Genomic DNA, 16549 nt, shown 5'->3' with positions numbered 1-16549 from the left:
CGGCGACAGTTCGAACCGTTCAGAACCGCTGGATTAAATAAATAAATAAATAAATAAATAAATAAATAAATAAATAAATAAATAAATAAATAAATAATGTGGACGGAAATTCGGAACGTGTTTAGAAGTCAAGGAGACGACGAACTGAGCCCTGTATTCAGGCAGAGGGTGGATACTTTAACATTTTGTTCATGATAACCCAAAAAATTGACATTTCTGAACCAGTGTTGGTTTAAAATTTTCTCGTTCTCAATATATGAATAATCCATTTTAGAAATGTTACCCTGTATTTTTGTTATAGGGCCTACTCTGTATGAAATATAATTATTGTTCACAGTACTTTCCGATTACTTCTGGCATTATGAATAGCTCCTTTGTAATCCAATATCGCGCTAGTCGTTTTATCCATCATAATGTAGCCTACTCAGCAATCGTACTCAATCCCACACTTTGTCTAGAAAGCTGATAATAGAAATACCACGATAGTTGTCGATAATAATTAACAACCAGTGGTGTTGAAATAAAATGCTACGCAATATTAAAGAATGTGCTTCTTCTTAAGGCTCAATAGTCGGATGAACTCCACAGTGCTAGTTGGCGCTGAGAACTTTCGTCACAATCTTGCTAGGGTTGTTAACAATGCTCACGACATTTAAGTTTGATCACATCACGAGTGTACATCATGCAATACTTCTCCTTTAATTACCTGGAAAGTGGTCGTCCTCGCTGACATCGGGTTCAGGAGTGGACACGTTATCCTGGAAGAAGAGAAAAATGCAATTAGCGCACTATAAATATACTTCTCCTACTATTCTTTTAGTGATCTCCTCACCAAAATTCCTTAGTAATACGTCCAATTCGATCGCATTTTTTAGCTCGATGTGAATATTACTTATTTTGTTCCATAGCACGAACTATACTTATCACCGGTAAAGACAAAAGACATAAAACTAGTCACTAGTTTGATTTATTTAGTGGCAAAAAATAGCAAAAATTAATAAAAATTAATAGTGTCTTAGAACACGGTGTCATAAGAGCTCTTGCAGCCCTAAGAGGAACTTTCATTGTGGAAAATCATCTGTGCAAAACGTAATTCACGTAGGCCTATAATAAATCAAACCCCATGGCTCAACAGTACCAAAGGGCCATGGTCTACCAAGCGACCACTTTTCAGCCCGAAGGCTTGAGATTATGAGGTGGTGTGTGGTCAGCACGACGAATCCTCTCGGCCGTTATTCTTGGCTTTCTAGACCGAAGCCACCATCTCGCCGTCAGATAGCTTCTCAATTGTAATCACGTAGGCTGAGTGGACCTCGAACCTGCTCTCAGATACAGGTAAAAATTCCTGAACTGACCGGGAATAGAACCTGGGCTGAAGACGGCCTCCGAGCCATTGGAATTAACCAATGAAGGTTATCGAACCCGGGCCCTCTGGAACAATAGCCAGCACGCTAACCATTTAGCCATAGAGCCGGGCACATATAGTATTATTAGTAAATACAACAATTATTTATGGGAGTGGTAGAGCAGTATGTTGAGAAACAACGCTTGAGAGGAAACCCGTGACCGTACGGGTTGTTATTGCCAGTCCGAATGTCATCCCTAGTGCACTGGCAGTGACCAAGCCTGCATATGCCTGTGCACCTTCCAACGGTATATACTATTGCAGGCATGTAAGAGCAACAGGAGTTTCCCGTCTCTAAGATATTCCGCTAAATTACGTGCGTTCTTACCTGGTCCCGTAAAAATCGTCTCGACGACTTTTCACTACATTAAGTAATTTTGAAGTACACTGACTGACAGAGCAAATGCAACACCAAGAAGGAGTGGTTCGAAAGGGATGAAAGTTGGGGAAAAAACAGAGACGGCACGGATGAATAATTGATGTTTATTTCAAACCGATATGCAGGTTACACAATGCGCACGGCATCGACTCAGTAGGATGTAGGACCACCGCGAGCGGCGATGCACGCAGAAACACGTCGAGGTACAGAGTCAATAAGAGTGCGGATGGTGTCCTGAGGGATGGTTCTCCATTCTCTGTCAACCATTTGCCACAGGTGGTCGTCCGTACGAGGCTGGGGCAGAGTTTGCAAACGGCGTCCAATGAGATCCCACACGTGTTCGATTGGTGAGAGATCCGGAGAGTACGCTGGCCACGGAAGCATCTGTACACCTCGTAGAGCCTGTTGGGAGATGCGAGCAGTGTGTGGGCGGGCATTATCCTGCTGAAACAGAGCATTGGGCAGCCCCTGAAGGTACGGGAGTGCCACCGGACGCAGCACATGCTGCACGTAGCGGTGGGCATTTAACGTGCCTTGAATACGCACTAGAGGTGACGTGGAATCATACGCAATAGCGCCCCAAACCATGATGCCGCGTTGTCTAGCGGTAGGGCGCTCCACAGTTACTGCCGGATTTGACCTTTCTCCACGCCGACGCCACACTCGTCTGCGGTGACTATCACTGACAGAACAGAAGTGTGACTCATCGGAGAACACGACGTTCCGCCATTCCCACATCCAAGTCGCTCTAGCCCGGCACCATGCCAGGCGTGCACGTCTATGCTGTGGAGTCAATGGTAGTCTTCTGAGCGGACACCGGGAGTGCAGGCCTCCTTCAACCAATCGACGGGAAATTGTTCTGGTCGATATTGGAACAGCCAGGGTGTCTTGCACATGCTGAAGAATGGCGGTTGACGTGGCGTGCGGGGCTGCCACCGCTTGGCGGCGGATGCGCCGATCCTCGCGTGCTGACGTCACTCGGGCTGCGCCTGGACCCCTCGCACGTGCCACATGTCCCTGCGCCAACCATCTTCGCCACAGGCGCTGCACCGTGGACACATCCCTATGGGTATCGGCTGCGATTTGACGAAGCGACCAACCTGCCCTTCTCAGCCCGATCACCATACCCCTCGTAAAGTCGTCTGTCTGCTGGAAATGCCTCCGTTGACGGCGGCCTGGCATTCTTAGCTATACACGTGTCCTGTGGCACACGACAACACGTTCTACAATGACTGTCGGCTGAGAAATCACGGTACGAAGTGGGCCATTCGCCAACGCTGTGTCCCATTTATCGTTCGCTACGTGCGCAGCACAGCGGCGCATTTCACATCATGAGCATACCTCAGTGACGTCAGTCTACCCTGCAATTGGCATAAAGTTCTGACCACTCCTTCTTGGTGTTGCATTTGCTCTGTCAGTCAGTGTAATTCAACAAACCATTTCATTCCATTATAGTTCGGTACTAAACAAATTTCGATTCAATATAGACTACAACCTATACTAAATTTTACGAACCTATAGAGCAGATTCTGTCGTTTAGTATTAGGGCGATCTTTATCTTAAACGACAGTTACCCGAGTTGAAAGGGAGAGAGAAAGTGGTGTTAACTATCTCTTGGAAAGAGCAATTCATCCTTCTAGTGTACGTATGATAAGACGACATTCATCCTAAAAATTTGATTATAACAGATAATTCCCTGTATCGGTCCGACTGCTTAGCTGAATGGTCAGCTTTGAGGCCTTCGGTTCAGAGGGGTCCCGGGTTCGATTCACGTCTGGATCGGGGATTTAAATCGCATTTTATTAATTCTTCTGGGTTGGGGGCTGGGTGTTTGTGTTTGTCCCAACACTCTCATCTTCATATTCACATAACACACCACACTACCAAACACCACAGAAGTAATAGTGATTATATTCCTCCAAATAGAGAGGGAAGGCATACGGCCGTAAAACAGGGCGAGTGGAAAAAGCAGTAGAAGAATAATTCCCTGTGTCGAAGTTTTAAGTCTACACTATAGAGTACATCCAGAGCTAATAACAACGTTGAACATATCAACGGTCAGAGGATTTTTGTCGGAAAGGAAGACGCTTTCAGAGACACATTTCTGTTATCCCACCCGATTTACAGATTGGATACTGTGAAGCTGCAATCAAAATTACGCTATATTATTTTATTTTAGATATTCTTTTAGAGCTAGGAAATCACTCATTAAAGACAAATATATGCTTAGCACACAGTCCGTTAAACGCAGGTTAAACCATGTAATTTATTATAACCGTCATAACGTAATGACTGATGCCTACTTTCCACATTAGATGGCTTAATTCGCTGAACACTTTACCATTTAGTGGATTACGAACTGATATAATGATAATGCTTCGTTGCAAGTCTGGCAGCAAAAGCTTAGCACATTATGTGCTTACAGATTATGAGTCGGGATGGGGCTTATATCAGTCTACTCGTTTCGTATATCGGCTTACCTTAAATTAAAGGAACAAAAATTATTCGCACATGCGTGACACAAGGTTCTTCCGCCCATCTGCTGTGACATTCGCTTTCTAGAACACATGTCACCTTAAAGACATGAAATTATGTATAAAACTGGTCTACAAAGTATAATTTCATTTTTATTGTCTATAGCGTTGACTACGTCCATATACGTATCATCGGTAGAAACACAAGTCACAAAAGCAAGTTACTGCTCAGGATTGTTTAAGGAAAAGAATTCAGCATTTGAATAGCAAAAAATTACAAAATACAGTAGTACCAAAAAACACTCTATATTCTTCAAATTGTATTCACATGCAATCCATTTAAAAACATCAAAAGCCTAAGCGAATATTAATTCTCATGTCAAAATCGCCATTTCAGGTCACTTTCCCGTTGAGAATGTTACACGAGCCAGAATACGATCGAACTTCAATAAAGACTGTTTTGCCGCAGCCTAATTCCGATACAGCGTTCACTGTACGGTGACCAAATGTCCCGAATTTCATCTGGATTCATTTACTTACCTTTTATGCGTGACGGAATAATAATAATAATAATAATAATAATAATAATAATAATAATAATAATAATAATAATATCGCCAAAGTGCAGACAGTGTCGGAGTGATTCGCGCGACGGCAGCACCATTCGATAAAAAAAGTCGATCGTAAAAATACCTATTAAGAGAAAATGCCACAGGTTACTTCGCTAGTGGGTACTGGAGATCAGATATATCATCAATGAAAATTGAATGTGTAAAAGTTATGGCGATCATCGAAATGAATCATCCGGAATCTTGTCTGCAAATATATGGCTAAATAAAAAATAACAAAGTGCGCATACAGAAGTTGTCAAAGAAGTACGATTGCTATACATCGCCGCCTGCGCCATCCACCACTTCTACTGGAAACTTCCTATAAAATGAAACAAGAGACATTCTGCGCATTTTAATGGGAGTGATTTTTAAATGATTCATATAACTGGTTCATACTACCTATAGTTAATTTAATAGTTCAATTTAGAAATAAATAGGAAAAGTAATAATCATCTGTCCCGAATTTGGAATCAGGAAATTTGGTCACCGTACCCACAAAATAACGCTTCCTTTCTAACGGTAGGACTTCGACAGATATGCTCCTCATCCTTTGACTTTCTTCCGATTTCTGAATTCGACAAGTAGGCTACGTGGCGGCAGGAAAGACATCTGAATTTTAAACCCCAGCCAAATCGTGAATTGAATCCCGGTGCTTAACCTACTCTATATAGACATAGTAAAGATGATGATTTTTTTTCGTGTGGCTATTTCTAGCCGAGTGCAGCCCTCGTAAGGCAGACCCTCCGATGAGGGTGGGCGGCATCTGCCATGTGTAGGTAACTGCGTGTTATTGTGGTGGAGGATAGTGTTATGTGTGGTGTGTGAATTGCAGGGATGTTGGGGACAGCACAAACACCCAACCCCCGGGCCAATGGAATTAACCAATGAAGGTTAAAATCCCCGACCCGGCCGGGAATCGAACCCGGGACCCTCTGAACCGAAGGCCAGTACGCTGACCATTCAGCCAACGAGTCAGTCGGACAGATGATGATGATGACGATGATGATGATACTAATAATAATGATAATAATACATATATAAAATGTTGAGCTACTTGCGAGAAAGGAAAATACCGTAAGGGCACGGCTGCCAACTGTGTGTCTGGGACATAATAATTACATTAAGAAATTCAAAATAATACTGTACTTTCTACATTTGATTATAGAAGGAGGAGTGTAGCGGAGGGAGAACACCGTTCCACCACAGGTTTTGAACAAAAACGCCTAATTTTGTACTTTTATAGTTCTGAAGAAACTGAAAATTACTTTTTAAACATAATAAATAATTAACAACTTTCTTTCGTGACCTGAAGTAACATCAGTATATCTGCGATTTTAAAGCGTTGTAAATAACTAATTAAATAAAACGTGTGTGTTTATGACTACGTATTTGAGCCAGGTAACTAGCAATTGTCTTAATTTTTAAAATAGCAAATATAATTCACACTTACATTTAATTATTATTTTTATGTTCATAGTTGTTCTACACGAAATAAATAAAAATAACCAATATTGTATTTTTACATCAATTTAACTGTTTTTTATTTCTACTAGTGTAAGTAACATTACAAAATGATTAGAACAAGAGTGTAATTGTTTGACGATTAAAATAATGAATAGGGAACATGCATGATCCGGGGTTTTAATTAAAAATATGCTAATCTGATTCAAAATTTCATGAAGAATTCAAAAATGTGATCAGAATGTACAAATAATAACTCCAAACATGATAAAAATCTACGAAAATGTCACGTCACGCAAGTACGCGATCTCATTGGTCTGACATCATCGTACAGGTTGACTGAATTAGCAGACGAAATAACACATAGTGCGCTGTGAGAAGCAGGATACACTTCGCGTATTTCTACTTTACGTTAGTGTCTAGTATGATTAAATTCGAGGTCTATACATCGGATAATAATCTGAGTGGTATATTTTAGACTTAAAATGAATCCTGCGCAGACAGTGAGGCAGAAAACTTATAAATGGTGTAGAGTTCCGATGTGCAATAGCACATCGCATACCATATCAAACAAATTGTTTATAAATGTTCCAAAGACGCTAAAACTAGGGAGAAATGGATTTTGGCGAGCCGGAGAAATGCTGGTGATATATCGGGAAAGTCTACAGTTTATTTTTTTGAAGATTTTAACGTAAGATGAATTTGTTTGAATTTTCAAATCACTTTTCCATGTCCGCTATTCTAGTGGTAAAACTTTACATTTTAATGTATGATGCTTTATTTAAATGCTTCAATTACATCTTGGAATATGAAAGTAATAAACAGTGCATTAAATAATGCTGATTATTAAAGTATTCTCCAAACCTACCCTATGTTTTGGGTGATCCATGTCAAGATAATAAATCAAAGGGGTTATGAACCATTTTGACAGCTCTAATTCTACCAATATATCTTGGCATGGGACAGTTATGTATGTCTTTATTAATGAGCTTAATTGGTAAAGAAATTTAGGCTATACCTAATTACTCTATAATGTAACAAAGAATAGGCGTGTACATCATGAAAGGAAACAACGTGAATTTAACAAATGTATAACTCTACACAAAACCAATGCTTGTTTGTTGGGGTCTTATAAGTTAACAATGCTCAATTATAATAATAATTATCATAATATTAATGAAATAAATACCATAATTGCACACAGGTGAAAATAGTGATGTAGGTGTTTAAAATATTATCCAACTTAGCCTAAGTTTTAGGTTATACAAGCCAAGTCAATAAACCGAAGGGTAAAAATACCGCGCGAGTTGGCCGTGCGGTTAGGAGCGCGCAGCGTTGAGCTCGCATCAGGGAGATAGAAGGTTTTGAACCCCACTGCTGGCAGCCCTGAAGATGGTTTTCCGTGGTTTCCCATTTTCACACCAGGCAAATGCTGAGGCTGTACCTAAGGCCACGGCCGCTTTGTTCCCATTCCTAGGCCTTTCCTGTCCCATCGTCGCCATAAGACCTATATGTGACGGTGTGACGTAAAGCAAACAGCAAAAAAAAAAAAAAAAAAAAAGTAAAAGTCACAGCACCCAAAGACATTCCTGTATTGAGCGACTAAAATGTCACCAGGACACTTTTCTTTCCTGATATGCTCAGCTTGTTAAAAGCCAAATGTAATTAATGTTATTGGCTTCACGCCCCGCTAACTACTTCTACGATTTTCGGAGACGCCGATGTGCAGGAATTTAGTCCTGAAGGAGTTCTTTTACGTGCCAGTAAATATACCGACACGAGGCTGACGTATTGAGCACCTTCAACTACCACCGGACTGAACCAGGATCGAACCTGCCAAGTTGGGGTCAGAAGGCCAGCACCTCAACCGTCTGAACCACTCAGCCCAACTTGTGAAAACTAGATGAAGTCATATTTATCTTTATCATGTTTAACTTTTTCCCTCCACAAAGATATTTAATTCTCTTTCATGGGCCCCGGAAGTGGGTAGGCCAGTTGCCCCAACCATAAATATATATTTTTTCAGAAATGATAGGTTATAGACCTACAGTACTATGATCTTTCTTTCTTTCTTTCCTTCTTTCTTTCTTAATCAGTTTATCCTTCAGGGTTGGTTTTCTCTCGGACTCAGCGAGGGATTTCACCTCTACCACTTCAAGGGCAGTGTCCTGGAACGTGAGACTTTGAGTATGGTGATGAAACTGGTGAGGAGGGCCATTACCTCGCCCAGGCGGCCTCACCTGTTATGCTCAACAGGGGCCTTGTTGGAGGATGGGAGGATCGGAAGGGATAGACAAGGAAGAGGGAAGGAAAGGGCCGTGGCCTTAGGTGCCTGGAGGAAAATACGAAAAACCACTTCGAGGATGGCTGAGGTGCGATTCGAAACCCTTCTACTAAGTTGACCTCCCGAGGCTGAGTAGACCCCGTTCCAACCCTCGTACTATTTGCTTTCAACTTTCATGGCAGAGCCGGGAATCGAAACCGGGCCTCCGGGAGTGGCACACATTAACCACTACATCACAGAAGCGGACTAGTACTATAATGCTACCTATATGTTTATGTTAGTGCTGAAATCCGATTTCTTACTTTACTAATGCTGAAAGCCCGAAAATGTAATGTTATTCTTTAATAGGGGAATCAGTCTAGAAGGAAATGTTGAAAGTGATGTGATATCTATCCAGGTTCATTGTTATCCTAATACTATGGGTTACAGTATATTGCACGTATATAAAAGACGCCACTTACAAACTTGCTTGTTATCCGCTAATTTCTGCGGCCACAAAAGTCACATTTTTCAAGAATGATGACATCTACACATGGTAGATTGTCTGACTGTGCTGTTTTGAACCTTTCTTCTGTCATTTCGAAGTTATTCGCGATCATGAGTAATAAACAATCGGCTTTTAGCAACGGCTGATGCACAACGGCTGGTAGAGCTCCATGCGGTACTGGATCGTGACGTCACAGCGTGCCGCTTACGTCAGAGGCCGTTTCACTCGCCTTGCGGAAAGGCGCTATTAAATATTTTTTTAATGGTATAAAACAAGGCAACATACCACAATGTAATACGTTTACGTACTATTTCATTGGTGTACTTTTCAAAAAAAAATATTTTTGAAAATGATGCATGTTCCCAATTGTAAATAGATTTTGGTTCATCATTAAATATATGGGCCTATATATTAACTATAGTAATAAAAATACGCCAATCGCACACAGTATTTTATCATTGAAATCATATGCAGATTTTGATCTCATTTATCAAAAGTTTACCGGGGAAGGACCCTCGGTCCCCAGCTATTCTCGGGGCTATTCCAAATCCCCCGGTATACACCGTACCTGCACAGCTAAATTTACCGCTACTCAAACTGTACAGAAGGGAAATTTGAATGCAAAAGAGGAAGAGAACGAAGAAGAATGTCGTGGCTTGGACAGGGATTCTTACACTGTCAACAGTCTGCTATACACAGCGACCAATGTGCTCGCCAGCATCCATTAATGGATATGTATAAGAAGGTATTTTCACTAGCCGACTTCTAATGACAATGATTCTCCTGTCTTTAAAATCCCACTTCAGACACAAGAAGCAACCTCGAGCAGTAACACCTATTGACAATGGTTCTGAAACAGGTCACCCTGTAATTCATCTCGTTGTAAACACGTGGAATTTCATGAATGGAAGCTTGGCGCGGACACCTCCTGTTATGGATGTTCTCCGTGAACTAATTAAAGAACACTCTTCTTCCGGGAACATCTTCATGCAGATGTGCCAATGAAGAGGTCTTTAATTTTATCCTCTTAGTGAAGCGCTCCTAATAGACGGCATTGTTTGTACAACACATTAAAGAAAAACGAGAAAACAAATGTGTGTCTCCCTCTTTAAAAGTTGCAATAGTAGCAATCATAAATTGCCTCGCCATTAGCTCCACCCTCCCCTATCTGTGCCTCTACCACCCCTCCCTTCCCCTCCTCCTTCCCTTTTCCCGTCTGCTGACTGTACACAGTTAAAGACGCAGAAAATTGATAGATGCAACAGGTGGCTGATTCGAATGTTGCTGGGCCCAGCACTACACATCCCAAACATATCAGTCCGTCAATGGGAGTTGCAATGCAAACAGCCAGCGTGCCTGTCTGTATTCTTCTCCGGTTGGGTGATGGCCAAGAGGACATCAGCTAGGCACACCTCGCTCGTGCCTGCTGCGTGACATCACTGCATGACACAGTCCAAAACGGCTACATAGTCTACGTCTTCTTCTGGTTCTTGTTGCTGTTATTATTAGGTAGGCCTAATTATTATATAACTGTAATTATATATATATATTTTTATTAGTTGCCTCGTGGTAGATTGGAGCGGAAAGGAACTGGCCACCCTACCGCATGTAAACTCCGGCTCAGGCATACCTCTGCAGAGGTTCGGACCTGCCTTCGGGCAGAACACACCCTTACTTACCTCGTGGTAGATTTTTTTTTCTTGCTATTTGTTTTACGTCGCACCGACACAGATATGTCTTATGGCGACGATGGGATAGGAAAGGCCTAGGAAGTGGAAGGAAGCGGCCGTGGCCTTAATTAAGGTACAGCCCCGGCATTTGCCTGGTGTGAAAATGGGAAACCACGGAAAACCATCGTGGTAGATTAACGCTAGAATGTTCCACTCACGATCCTGATTTTCCAGGTTCGACACTAGCCGCTGAGGTAGTCCCGTTTTGAAGAGAGGGTAAAAAGTTATGGCACTCCATTCTCGTTGGCTTCCCACCTAAGTAGACATGGTTCAAATCTCGGTCAGCGAGATGTATTAGTGGACTTCTGAGTATTATTTTATTTACCACAATTCTGAAGAGGAATATGGAAGGTCTAGTGAAAAAGAGCGAGCCCTATGAACACAAACTGTCCCCTAGACTTGTACAAAATAGACAGTCAAATCAAAACCTTCGTGAGAGCAAAATTCCAACAAGCTCATTAGACGTAATTTGCGAAGCATTGTTCGGCTCCATGGCTAAATTATTGGCGTGCTGGCCTTTGATCACAGGGGTACCGAGTTCGATTCCCGGCAGGGTCGGTAATTTTAACCATCATTGGTTAATTTCGCTGGCACAGGGGCTGGGCGTATGTGTCGTCTTAATCATCATTTCATTCCCATCATGACGCGCAAGTCGCCTACGGGAGTCAAATAAAAAGACCTGCACCTGGCGAGCCTAACATGTCCTCGGACACTCTCGGCACTAAAAGCCATACGCCATTTCATTTCATTTCATTTCGTTTGCGAAGCATTACTTGTACCTTTCGTCACGTAGTCCGATTTTATTTTAATAAAAGTTACAATGCACACTTAGATAACATCCTGTCATGAAGCAGTCGATACTGTTACATTTCGTGACATCACGTTCACAACTGGACGGACGACATGGTACCGGAAGTGAACTAGACAGAACAGAGACCGAACTCCATGAAAGAACTTAGCCACGGGGAAGGTGATAATAATGGAGGGTATGGAATCAGTTGCCACTAAACGATGCATTTTAAAATATCTAAAATGCACTTTTAAGGGGGGGGGGGGGACCCAGCTTAACAAAGGAAAAAATATGGTTAATATTCATTCGATTGTTAAAAATGCTACAATTGTTATTGACAATTTCTGCACATATCCCAGTATTGGCATGCTTCCTGGCAACCAGAAGCAACTTCAATAATGTCAAAATTTTAATAATTTTAATATTTTAAAGTAAAAAGTTCAAAATTTCCCGCCTTTTTAACAGTATATCACTGTTTCCCTTATAAATTCCAAGTTTATACAAATTTTCGTACTTTTCCTTTTTCAAAGTGTGTATCAAACCTCCATCTACAAAATGAACCTCAATTATTAACATAGACTGTAATTCGGATTTTTTGTTGGGTTTTTATTACGAGCACCAGAAAAATATTAATATTTTTGTAAATAAATATGTTATATAAAATCTAATTTAAATCCCATTGATCTGAATGAGGTACAGATTGTAGTACAACATTATGGGAGGAATCACTGAAAAAAAAAAAAAAACAATTATCCGTGAAACAGTAAGATAGTTATGAAGGAAATCGTTAAAAAGGCGGGAAATTTTGAATATTTTATTTTAAAATGTTATAATTTGAATTTTGACATTACTAAAGTTGCTTCTGATTGCCAGGAAGCATGCCAATACTGGGATATGCGCAGCATTTGTCAACTACGTTTGTAGCATACATAACAATCGAATGAATATTGGCCTATTTTCCCTGTGTTAAGCTAGGTCTCCCCCCTTAAGAACACGCGAACAACATAGAGGTTTTTTTTTCTTCAGATAAGATAACTTCGGAATGATGACAAAACTGCCCTATTAGTAGCAACTGCGCTTACTTAATTTTATGAGACAGGAGTAACCCGGTAGTGTAAACATTCTAATTCCTTACTCCAGATGGCGACACGGCTGAGTGGTATTGTCACTGGCTTCTTACCAAAGCGGCCGCGGTTCGAATCCCGGCAAAAAGATTCACGTATCTTTGATTCGAATTGCGTGTAAAAGTGAGAAGTCCTATGGTGGTTATGATCACGTTATAAACAGTCCCAAAAACTACAAGCTTGCTTGCTTTGTTACCTCTAATGTAATGTATGTGGCAATGAGATAAAATACGATGTAATTTTACTACCATACGTTTTGTTTTTAATAAAGAAAACACTGAATTTTTATTGAATCGTGTGTAATTGGGAGCATGCCCTGTTAATAAAAAACGATTTCACTTAAAAAGTTATCAGTTCCTTGTGGCAAGAAATAATTTTCAAGATCAAAGGCTTAGTGTGTCGTTCTTGACCGACGGGTTTCGAACTCAGTGGCAATAACTCTCCGAAGTCCATCAATCTCAACAATGATTAGAACGTCGCTGTAGTTAATTAGCAAATACAATGGATGTTAAAGAGGGTCTCTAACATAGAGAGATGTGTGTTTCTCGCCCGATATGCTGTGCGCTATGCTGGAACAGATGTGTACACAAGGGAACACGCCGCGGGGCGCTCGCTTGCTTGTTATATCAGCCAGCACAGTGGAAACCGAATAGTAGTGGCCGGCGAGCAACCGTTCGCCTCACGGTATGCCAAATTACGAACAGGCTTGCTGATAGCAGGCTGTTGTACACACATAATCGGAGAAGATACGGAGAGAAATGAGAAAGGCAGGGAGAGAGAGTGAGAGTGATGGAGAGAAGTGTGTCAAGGCAAGCCACTGCTAACCTGTGGCAGTGTATCGTTTACGTTACCATGCCACTTGATATGGGCATTACATACTTCATCTGCTTTCTGTCCTGATAGTGCGGCGACATCACAATGACACGTGCTATAACATAACCATAAAGAGCGCGATCGGGCTGAGTGGCTCAGACGGTAGAACGCTGGCTGGCCTTCCGAGCCCAAACTGGCGAGTTCGATCCCAGCTCAGTCCGGTGGTATTTCAAGGTGCTCAAATTCGTCAGTGTCGCATCGATAGATTCACCGGCACGTACAAGACCTACTGTGGGATAAACTTCCAGCACCTCGGCGTCTCCGAAAACCATAGTTAGTGGGATATAACATTATTATTATTATTATTATTATTATTATTATTATTATTATTATTATTATTATTATTATTATTATTACTTGATTCGTTATGCCCAACTAAGGAGCACGATTGAACTTATTAGCACTTTTATCTTCTCTCCCTGAGGTTCACTCGGCCTATTCCAAAAATGAGTAACAGGTTAATTCTTGGGCGCAAAATGCGGCCGGGCGTAGAGCTAACCACTCTACCCCATCACGTGCCGAGGTTAACAATGGTGGAAGCCTTCACCTTCCACTCCTCCAAGGGCCTTCATGGCCTGTACGAATGAGTATGCACTAGCCAGCGTCTTGGTAGGTGTGCTAGGTACCAACTGATGAGCCCAGCCTAGCACACGGGGGCGAAACGCTGGCAACCAGGAATGAGTTAGCTGGAAAATTTATAATGTCCAATAAAGGACCATTTATATTGGTATGTCTCGCATAACCGATAGGATGCATTTGTGAGTGATAAACTATACTACATAAACATGAACAAACGAACAAAGGAATGAAAATAAATCCACGGAACCTTAAGGGCGAAGGAAGCATTGTATTACCAGGAACTGACCGACTAAGCCAGGGGGGTGACACTTCATAGGGAGCGTCCGAAGCAGTTCTGAGATGGGCCAATCGATCTCCGCCAACTAATGAAAACTAAAATTCTCTTTTAGAGGGTTAATTTAGAAGGCAGAGGTTGGCATTACACATTCAGTTGCGTGGTACAGCAATTTCAAAACACAGCACCGTTATCGTTGCGCGCGAAGGGACCTTGGTCGCACGGTATGTAATAGTGCTTGTTAGACGAAAATTTGTTGAGATTCTTTCGCATTGAACGAGATTTTTGATCCAGTTTTTTGAGAGTATGGCGTGAAATTATAATTATGCGCGTTCTTAGTGTAAAGAAATAGTGTTATGATCATGAACGTAGTTCACATTGAACTACCTAGCTGTTGCGAGTAAACGTCTGTGTGATTGTGCTTCTTACCTGCTGTTTGGAATAAATAAATTCAAAATATAAACTGTGTGCATTATGTTGTGTTTTACTTTCATCCTTTCCTTCTCGTGTTTTCCATTCCCATACATAAAAGTCGTGGGAAGGGTTCAACGAACGAAAGAATGAGGTTATGCTAGATCGTGATTTAGGCAAGAATGGGCGTTTTGGGGTTTTATATGAATTGCATTAACATTTTTAGTAATCAATGTTGCATTTATCACTTAATAGATGTAAATTTACATTAAAATGCGAACGGTGAAACAACGATACAAGCTAGTGTTATAACAGTATTGCCAACATACAAATACGGTAATTGCAATTTACTTTTCAAGTAAAAGACACGAGAGAAGCTTTAGATACAACTTTCCTACCGAAATACAATCATTATCTCTATCACAATTAAAATTTTAACAAAGTAACAACTATCATCATCGTGTTTACTACGAGGTACTATCGCGGGATTTATTTCCTTATGTTGGCAGAGAGAAAGTGGCCACTGTAGCTTCCATGACCTGTTTTCTCAGCCAACTTTAATACAGGAGTGACGGATCTATTTCTCTTACATGATCCTTGAACTAAGCATAGTTTTAGCGTGCTACTCTAGGCCTACCTGGCGACAGAGCCGGATGCCTGAGCACCGGACGTAAACAAACAGTAGTTCCAGGCATGGCCGAGTGCTATCGGAATTTAAACACGAAATATCACCAGTCATGTAAAACTACAAGCGTATTTGCTTGTCTTTTTAATAATAATAATAATAATAATAATAATAATAATAATAATAATAATAATAATAATAATAATAGGATTTGTTAACCGCTTAAGAGACACCGGAAATTTGCTTTGAAAATGGATAAGACGTCAGTGAATGAAATTTTTAGACATAGAACTCTCGCATATATCTTTAAATGCTGATTGGTTGCGATTGGATTCGATCTCAGAGCAATTAACACATGACGTGAGGGAAGAGTATGATCAGTCCGCCCTTGCATGTTAAGTGAAGGTATGTCTTGCTGCTAGTTCCGCCCTCCTCGATTCTTTCGTTATCTTATGTTATTTTGGGACCTCATAGTACAAGTCATTAGTTTAATTTTCAAAACTTAACAGAAGAAAATTATTATTAAAAAATATGTTGATATAGTATTGAGCCTCCGCGGCCTTTCACCGTTGGGTTCCATGGTTCAAATCCCGGTCAGTCCATGTGAGATTTGTGCTGGATAAAGCGGAGACGGGACAGGTTTTTAACCGAGTACTCCGATTTTCCCTGTCATCATTCATTCCAGCAACACTCTCCAATATCATTTCATTTCATCTGTCAGTCATTAATCATTGCCCCAGAGGAGTGCTACAGGCTTCAGCAGTCGGTACAATTCCTTTCCTCACCCGGTCGAATGACTGGAAACAGGCTGTGGATTTTCATTTTCATGTTAATGTAGTATTAATTTCAAATACTCAACTATTAATGCTCTCTCTCTCTCTCTGTTTCACATAATAATAATAATAATAATAATAATAATAATAATAATAATAATAATAATAATAATAATAATAATAATCGAATGGCCTCTGTTACCGTGTGCAGACATTTCTATTCGACGCCATCTGGCTGTCTGCTCGTCAATTTCGACGTTCTGTTTTAC

The 16549-nt window shown here is 40.9% G+C and overlaps 1 protein-coding gene across 1 annotated transcript in view; it reads right to left on the bottom strand.

The window, feature by feature from the left end:
* LOC136866397 (nucleolar protein 4) overlaps positions 1-16549 on the bottom strand; it is an 819316-nt gene that overhangs the window by 78477 nt on the left and 724290 nt on the right. The window contains exon 4 of the mRNA XM_067143319.2: positions 707-758. Within this exon, the coding sequence (XP_066999420.2) occupies positions 707-758 (52 nt within the window). The remainder of the gene's footprint in view (positions 1-706; positions 759-16549) is intronic.

The sequence above is a fragment of the Anabrus simplex genome, chromosome 3 (assembly GCF_040414725.1).
Source record: "Anabrus simplex isolate iqAnaSimp1 chromosome 3, ASM4041472v1, whole genome shotgun sequence".
In the NCBI taxonomy this organism is placed as follows: Eukaryota; Metazoa; Arthropoda; class Insecta; order Orthoptera; family Tettigoniidae; genus Anabrus; species Anabrus simplex.
This window is presented reverse-complemented; position numbering and strand designations above follow the sequence as displayed.